At 45.3% G+C, this 9,085-nt stretch overlaps 1 protein-coding gene across 1 annotated transcript; it reads right to left on the bottom strand.

Annotated features, from left to right (window-relative positions):
- Window positions 1–5,357: 5,357 nt before the first annotated feature.
- On the bottom strand, window positions 5,358–9,085 carry MYADML2 (myeloid associated differentiation marker like 2). Its single transcript, XM_073310643.2, has one exon. It carries the CDS (start codon window positions 8,735–8,737, stop codon window positions 7,829–7,831), a length of 909 nt encoding a protein of 302 aa, XP_073166744.1. The 5' UTR covers window positions 8,738–9,085; the 3' UTR covers window positions 5,358–7,828.

Raw genomic sequence — 9,085 nt, 5'->3', positions numbered from 1 at the left:
AAGGAATTATTGGGTGCAAGTGTAAGGCCTCTCTGTTCAAACAGGGGTGTAGTTCTTATTTTTTTTAAGTGCAGGCACTCTACTGCTCCCACGGACGTGACCCCCCTCTTGCCAGCTTCTCGCAGCATGTTCCTGTATAAAGTGGCCTCCAAGCAGTATGACCTTGCATGTATAGTGTGTGCAAGGTCCAAAGTGCAGGGATACTGTTTCACATGTTCCCACCCCAAGCCTGTTACATGGGACATCAGAGGAGATGATCGTAGATGTGCAGGACTGGAAGGAACCTTGAGAGGTCTTCTAGTCCAGACCTCTGCACTCAAGGCTGGTATTGTCTAGACCATCCCTGACAGGCATTTGTCTAACCTGCTCTTAAAATCTTCAATAATGGAGATTCCATAACCTCGCTACGCAATTTATTCCAGTGCTTAACTATCCTGACCATTAGGAAGTTTTTCCCAATGTCCAACCTAAACTGCCCTTTTTGCAATTTAAGCCCATTGCTTCTTGTCCTATCTTTAGAGGTTGAAGAGAACAGTTTTTCTCCCTCCTCCTTGTAACAACCTTTTATGTACTGGAAAACTGTTATGCCCCCCCCCCCCCAGTCTTCTCTTCTCCAGACTAACAAACCCACTTTTTTCAATCTTCCTTCATAGGTCATGTTTCTAGCTCTTTCATAATTTTTTTTTTTTTTTGCTGTTCTCTGGACTTTGTCCATATCTTTCCTGAAATGTGGCACCCAGAACTGGACACAATACTCCAGTTGAGGCCTAATCAGCATGGAGTAAAATGGAAGATTTACTTTGTGTCTGTGTCTTGCTTACAACATTCCTGCTAATACATCCCAGAATGATGTTTGCTTTTTTTGCATTAGTGTTACATGGTTGACTCATATTTAGCTTGTGATCCACTATGACCCCCAGATCCCTTTCTGCAGTACTCCTTCCTAGGCAGTCATTTCCTGTTTTTTATGTGTGCAACTGATTGTTCCTTCCTAAGTGGAGTACTTTGCATTTGTCCTTATTGAATTTCATCCTATTTACTTCAGACCATTTCTCCAGTTTGTCTAGATCATTTTGAATTTTAATCCTGTCCTCCAAGCACTTGCAACCCCTCCCAGCTTGGTGTCATCTTCAAACCTTATAAGTGTTCGCTGTATGCCATTATCTAAACCAGCGGTTCTCAAAGTTCATTGCACCGCAACCCCATTCTGACAACAAAAATTACTGTACAACCCCAGGAGGAGAGACCGAAGCCAGAGCTCACCCAAGCCCGCCCATGGGTGGGGGTAAAGCCTGATTCACACTGTCTTGAGATGGGGGGGGGGGGCAAAGCTGAAGCCCAAAGGCTTCAGCCCCAGGCAGGGGCCCTGTAACCTGAGCTCCACCACTGAAGCTTCGACTTTGACCCCAGGCAGTGGGGCTTGGGCTTCAGCTTTGGCCCCAGGCAGTGGTGTTCAGGCTTTGGCTTTGGGCCCCAGCAAGTCTAAGAGCGCCCTGGTGACCCCATTAAAATGCGGTCCCGACCCACAGTTTGAGAACCGCTGATCTAAATCATCGATTAAGATATTGAACAGAACGGGACCCAGAACTGATCCCTGCGAGATCCCACTTGATATGCCCTTCCAGCTTGACTGTGAACCGCACATAACTACTCTCTGGGAACTGTTTTCCAACCAGTTATGTACCCACATTACAGTAACTCCATCTTGGTTATATTTCCCTAGTTTGTTTATGAGAAGGTCATGCGAGACAGTATCAAAAGCCCTACTAAAGTCAAGATATACCACATCCAGTGCTTCCTCCCTTTCCACAAGGTTTGTTACCCTGTCATAATGGTCCTGTCTGGCTTTAAAAATATATGAATCTATAAGAGCTCTGGATCTCTCTAAAGGGTCCTAAAACCCATTACACTGCCCAAATAAAACACAGGAGAAACATCAGGTTATTTCTTTTAGGTCAGTAAGGAGTAAGTGCAGTTTTTCTGCTACTCCCTCTTACCCTTCGTCTTAACAAATTAAAGAGTCTTTGGACCAAATTCTGTTATGGCAGAATAGGTGAAGCTCCCCAAGGACTGAATTTGATCCCTGGTGTTTTCAATTTAGCTTTGGATGGAACTGTATAGAAGTTGCCATAGTGGATCAGACCTGCAGCCCATCTAGTCCAGCATTCCATCCCTGACAGTGGCAACAAAAGATGCTTTAGAGCAGTGGTTCTCAAACTTATTTGATCATGCCCCCGCTTCTTTGTGTCCATAGTAGTTTATGTAATACACATCCTTGCCAGGCAGGTACATATACCGATTAAAGAAGAAGAAAAAAAAAGCAGTTTTCACTAAATATTAAAAACAGCAAGGCATTGATTCAAACAGAGCCAACAGTCCATTGTCATAAGAGCAAAAGCAAAACTGTGATTGTGGTCGATGCTTAGAATTAAATGTGCGCACTGCGTCGTAGCAAACGGATTAACATACAGATGGCAACAATTTTGTATAATGCTATGCAAGCTTAACAGAAATCTGTCAAAATACACAGCACCATCTGGAGTCAACTGCACAGTGCTATCTGAGGATCTGTTATGTCTGGAGAAATCAACTTTGCTAATTATTTATTGGTGTGGGTAAAATATGCCCAGTAAAGTTTGTTTTTTTCCCTAAAGTTTCTCATGCCCTCACAGAATATATTTTGCACACACACACCCCTCCAGTGAGGCCTTCCCCACAGTTTTGAGAACCTCTGTTTTAGAAGAAGGTGCAAGAATTAGGTAAGAATATCTCACATTAGGTAGATGTGGGATAGTCTACCTCCTCCAGTGTGAGGCCATTATACAGGAACATGCTGTGAGGGGCTGGCAGAATAGGGTCACATCATTAGGGGTGGAGTACCTGCACTTAAAAAAATCAGAACTACACCCCTGTTTAAAGAGAGGCCTTACAATTATATTTAGAGATTGTTTCAAACCCTGAAGGGTGAAAGTTAATATCTCTGCCAAAATGTGTTACAGTTAATAACTGTATCAGAGGGGTAGCCCTGTTAGTCTGGACCTGTAAAAGCGGCAAAGAGTACTGTAGCATCTTATAGACTAACAGACGTATTGGAGCATAAGCTTTTGTGGGTGAATACCCACTTCGTCAGATGCATGTAGTGGAAATTTCCAGAGGCAGGTATAAATATGCAAGCAAGAATCAGGCTAGGGATAACGAGGTTAATTCAATCGGGGAGGATGAGGCCCTCTTCTAGCAGTTGAGGTGTTAATAACTGAATATTCTTATCAATATAAATGTCCAGTTTCTGTATGGATTCTCCCCCTCCTCTCCTACATGGATGCCTCTAATTATTTTTGTTCCCCTTTTCTGGCTGGCAGATGAGGCAGCTAAATCTAAATGTACTGTCCCTGATGAGGATTCCCCTTAGATTAATCAAATGGGTGTCATGGGTTCCAGATTAGTCTCCTTTCTTGTCAAGGCTACGGGGCTACTTGCACCTCCTTCCCTTTTCTAGTGTCTCTGAGTGCACACCATCAGGCATTAGGGCTTTTGCTCATACCTGTCTTGGGGTAAGACAGGTGTTATAGGAGACTAACGGGTAATTTCACAATTCTCCCACAATTGGACTGAGGTCTGGGCACAATGGCATTATGGGGGGAGGGGATAAAGGTGGGGCCCAGGCTGAGCCATATCTCCTCTCCCACTCCTCCTTGCCCCAGCATACCCTGGAACCAGAACTGTGCAGGGGTGACCCCCCCACTTCACTCTGGAGGCACTAGCATCCAGGTGGTGCATCCCTGTCTCTATGTTGCCTTGGTAGAAAACTGGAGAGAGGAGCCAGCTGGAGACACCAGCTGGTAGGAGCAGAAGCAGCCAAAGCTGGGACTTCTGTACATTGAGAGAACTTTCTACAGTTTTGACTAGACATGTGCTAAAAGTCTTCTGCCCAGGATTGCAACACACCACCTCAGAAACCCTACACAGAAAAATACATTAGCATCCAGATCCACATTCACCACCAAGCATACTCACATCAATCACACTTCTTCTTAACATCTTATTTGCTCTTTTGATGGCCACAACTGCGCAGACATTGTCATCAGTGCACAATACCTAGATTGTTCCTAAGATGTGACCTTATTTAGGCCCCAGCACTGTGTCTGAGTTGAAGTTGCATCTTTCTGTGTCTATACAAGACATTGAATTTCACCTGCCTTCCTGCTGCTCAGATACCTCATTCTGCTGGACCTCTCTGCAGTTCCTTACTCTCCTTAGGCCATATCCACACTGCCAAGTTTTGTCAGCATATCTGTATCAGTCAGGGGTATGAAAACATGGAGTCCATAGTGGACATACCCCCTAGCAAAACCCCCAATGTAGACACAGCTATACTGACAGAACAGAGCTTTTATTAGCACAACTAATATTCAGGAAGGTGGTGTTACTGTGCTGACAGAAAAATTTCTGTCAGCATACACTGTCTACATTAGGGGGCTCTGCCAATATACAGTGGCTATATTGGCAAAACATTTGTAGTGTAGACAAGACTTCAGTCTCCTATAATACACATCATTTTGTATCATTGGCAGATTTTTCCAAGTCCCAGGTAATTAGTTCAGAGTGGTACAGAATCCTCAGAGCAAAAAGACAAACAACAAAAATACAGCCAACCAAAGAAATTTAACCAGGGAAGGAGACTCCAATCAGCCATAGCTGCTGACTCTGTGGGCGCTCAGCATCCACTGGCAGCCCCACAGATCAGCTCCTCTCCACCCCCAGCACCTCCTGCTGGCCGCTGATCAGCAGCATTCAGGAAGCTAGGAAGGAGCAGCAGGGGCAGGAAGAAGTGAGGGAGGGGGCGGAGCAGGCAGGAAGAGGCAGGGTGGGGGCGGGAAGAGATGGAGTGGGGGCAGGGCCTGGGGTGGAGCAGGGGTCGAGTACCCTCCCCCCGTAACTGGGGAAGTCAGCGCTGTGACGATCCCTTCTGGTGTTATCTGGACCAGTGATCTGCTAGGCCATTCCAATCCTTGATTCTGGGAGCCAGCCTGACCCTGCTCTGCTGTGAGAACCCCCACGCTTGGGCTGTTCACACACAGCCTCTGGCATGTAAGCTGCTCCCAGCTACTTGCAAGCGAATGATGCTAGTCAATATCTTTGGTCCCAGACACAACCCTGGGAACTTCTGTCTTGCAGTGTCCAGTTATGCCTGCTTGACACTGCAAGTTTATATAAATTCGTCAGTTTAACAAAGAAATTGATATGTACCAGGCTTGTTCTCCCAAGGGGAGTCTCTGACACTGCAAACCAAATGTGCTGTTTAAGGTAGAATAAACAAACAGATTTATTAACTATAAAGGTAGATTTAAGTGATTATAAGTCAAAGCATAACAAGTCAGATTTGGTCAAATGAAATCAAAGCAAAACACATTCTAAGCTGATCTTAACACTTTCAGTGTCCTTAAAAACTTAGATGCTTCTCACCACAGGCTGGTTGGTTACATTTCAGTCAGGCTCTCCTCTTTGATCAGCATTTCAGTTGCTTGGTGGTGGTGTCTGTAGATGTAGGTGGAAGAGAGAGAGAGCATGGCAAAATATCTCTCCCTTTTATCATGTCCTTTCTTTCCTCTTGGCTTTGCCCCCCCCCCCTTCAGAGTCAGGTGAGCATTACCTCATCGCAGTCCCAAACTGCCCAAAGGAAGGGGCTGACTCCCTTGAGGGTCTTAACAGATTCTTTTGTTGCTGCCTAAGCCAGTGTCCATTGTTCCTGTGAGGCTGGGCTGGGTTTGTCTCATCCTTGCCCTGAGGAGGTGTGAACTGCCTTTCTGTTCTTGGAGAGTTTTTGCATGGGCTTGCTTTAAGCCATGAGGATACATTTTCAGCCTCATAACTATATACGTGAAATTATAACCTGTAACCTTACTATAACATTACTGTAACAATTACTATAACATCACTATAACAACCATGCTCAGTGCATTATGGGCCTTCCAAAGACACCCAACATGACAAACTTTGAATTGGATACCACACAGTCATTTTATAAACATGAACATGGGGGTGAAGGGTGTTCCCCCGAGGTACAGAGTGTCACAGGTGCCTCTGCAGTCAGGCCTCACTGCACACAGCACTTAGTGATGTCATCTCCAGCAATAAACAGCACCTGCTTGCTGGACACCTGTTACTGGTGACCAACTCCCTGGGCTCCTGCCAGGCCTTTTATATCCACTGCAGATTCCTCAAAGACATGTTGTCTTAAAGAGACAGTATTTTTTTTCACTTGCACTTTTTAGAAAGCAAGCCAATAATTCCTGTAGAGAGTTCCACACCTTTCCCAGCATGTGGGCCAAGTCCATTCAATAAACACCAACAAAAGAAACATACTTAAATACTTTCAGTAAAACCTAGACTAGATGGGGTGTGAACAACTTTTTTTTATTTGGTGGGTGATAGAGTTAAAAATATAATACCAATTGAATATTTCTTTGAATAGTTTTGTACCATGACTACTTTTGTCCACTTTTAATTAAGTGAGATAAATGCACTTCCACATTTGACGTTTTATTCATGCAATCCATAAAACACCCCTAGTTATCTGGTACTGTCACACTACATAGTTTTGGTCTCTTTCTATTACTATTGTCCCATTGAGCTGGCTGGCTCCATGTAGCTGGATGCCTTCCGATAGAGCCACTCATTCTCTTTTAGAGCTCCTGTCCAAGATGGGAATCTGTGCAGGAGGAAAATCCCCTGGAAGGCTTTTGTCTATTGCTCCCTAGTGTGGTGAAAACCCTTTTGGGAAATGTCTTTCATGCATTTTCTTGTTTGACTGTGGGAGCAGCTCTCTGTCTTGGGCTTGATAAAGCTTGTCCCTGGGGTTCGTAGCCAAAATGGTTGCTTCTAACCTGGAGAGAGAGCAGCAGAATCACCCAGCATCTCTCATATAGTTTTTCTTTAGCTGCCCAAACTCCATGATATACATTGAGACACTGTGAAATGGTTCCTTCCTTCCAGATTGCACCTTCTTCTGAGAGAGAGAGAGAACAGCTGGGATCTTTAGAGACCCTGGTACAGAACATGGTGCTCAGTGGACTTGACTATTAGATTTTGTACACCCACCCTAAGTTATGTTAGCGCACACTTTATACATTAAAATATAAACCATAGGCTGTGCTTTTTTGGGAACAGGGGGAAGGTATGCGTAGAAATCTGTGTTGGGGGGGAAATAGAAGAGGAGTGTCTGCTGGTGTATTTTTGGTGGGAAAGGTAACGTTGGGGAGGCTGTATCTGGGGAGGGGAAGGTGGGAGTGTATGGATCTGCATTGTAAGGTTACCCTGTGACTTTATTTCCAGTTAAACACAGTTACTTTTGACAATGTGTCATTTTTATTTGTGGCTTCTAATCTGACCTCCTAATAGATTCACACACATTCTGCACAAGTATCTGAATAAAAGCAAACTGCTTTGGTTTCTTGCTGGACTGGGAATTCCTTTGGATGAAGAGCAGTTTCCATTGGGTGTAACCCTGAAATCCTGAGCCATGCTATAGGAGACCAGAGAGGGTGTTTGGTGGAGATGCAAGGATACTATCCAGTTTGCTATGCTATTCCTTTCCCCTATACAGAAGGGATGAAGCAAATGTTGAAGGGTAAGAAAGGTTGTTGTCTTCTTTCCAGACTCATCTGCTGCCCACCCATTACATCTTGTTCATTTACTGGTCCAGTCTTAACCTTGAAGTTTGTTACATTTATTGGTGTGTCTGGCTCAGCAGCTACTTTCTGTAACCCCTGTCTCCAACAACTCTGTTGTTGCTTGAGCCCTGATGGTTTTGCAGGGGCAGCATTGGAATTTAAGGGTGTGAGACAAAGCGGATACGTTGAGAGTATGCCAAGTCCACAATGTAAAGCACCAGGTTCACATAAGTAAATATAGCAATCACCAGTTGGCTGTCCCAGGGGCATTTGCCCTGGGAGCACGGGTAGGGGCGCCATGGGGACCCATACTTACTATCAAAGCAGAACACTGGCCAGATCACTGCTGCACTCACATACATGAGGATGGCCATGAATGTGTAAATGACCACAAAGCGCTCAAAGGGGCACCGCAGCATTGCTGTCCTTCCCGTGACATTGAAGGCCACTACCACCACTGTCACCACAAAGCAGAAGCCATAGACAGCCACACACCATTGGGTAGCCACATAATTGATGTACTGACTGTCATTTACCAGTGCCCCAAAGATGATGCAGGCCACAAAGGCCTGGACAATTTTCAAGAGGCCAGATACTGTGGCCATGTAGTTGGTCACCTGTCCTGGCTTGGCTCTGGTTAGAAACACCTCCACAGCATAAGCAATGAACATGAGCCCTGCAAAGACACTGGCTGCTATGCGGAAATCTCTCACCTTGCAACTGATGGAATAACAGCCAAACTGGGCAAAATAGAGCGGGTAGATCACAGCCGCAGTGATGGACATGAGTGTGGCCAGCATGGCAAAAGCAGCTGTGAAATTTCCCCAGGAGATGCTCAGGCAGCTGTGGAGACGAGTGAACTCACAGGTTATTATAAAGATGGTGACAGCAAAACAGAAACACCAGACGAACATGCAGAAGGTGCCATAGGCTGCACTAAATCCCCCCTGATGGGCCACCAGGCTGAACGTAGTACATCCAAACGCCACTTGCAACAAACGGGCTATTCCCACCGGGGATGCCACTGCTGCTGTGTTCAAATACGGCCCTCCTGAGCTCTCCATCATCTGATCAGAGCAGGTAACAAGGCAGTTGGAGACCCCAAATCTTCTTTTCAGGTTAGCTCAGTTCTCTATCCCTCTGCCAGAATCTTCGCTGAGCGCGTATTTCTGGCAGCCTCTCAGAATAGCTTCATTTTCCTGTAGTAAGATTATTGACTGGTTCTGTTTTCAGGCTGAAGGTAGCAGAGAGCTATGAAGATCAGCTAACCCAGCGGTACCAGGCAGGATCTGTGAAGATTCTCTTACTCTGTCTTTTCACTGTCTCTTCCTTCAGTCTCTAGCATGGTCGCTTTCTCCTTGGTGGCTGACATTTTATTCTGTTTTAGCTCGGCAGCTGTAGTGCTCTGCTTTAGT

This window comes from Lepidochelys kempii, chromosome 14 (assembly GCF_965140285.1).
Source record: "Lepidochelys kempii isolate rLepKem1 chromosome 14, rLepKem1.hap1, whole genome shotgun sequence".
Lineage (NCBI taxonomy): Eukaryota > Metazoa > Chordata > Testudines > Cheloniidae > Lepidochelys > Lepidochelys kempii.
This window is presented reverse-complemented; position numbering and strand designations above follow the sequence as displayed.

Excerpts from the sequence above, each read along its gene's own strand:
- MYADML2 (XM_073310643.2), bottom strand. The coding sequence starts at position 8,737 with ATGATGGAGAGCTCAGGAGGGCCGTATTTGAACACAGCAGCAGTGGCA.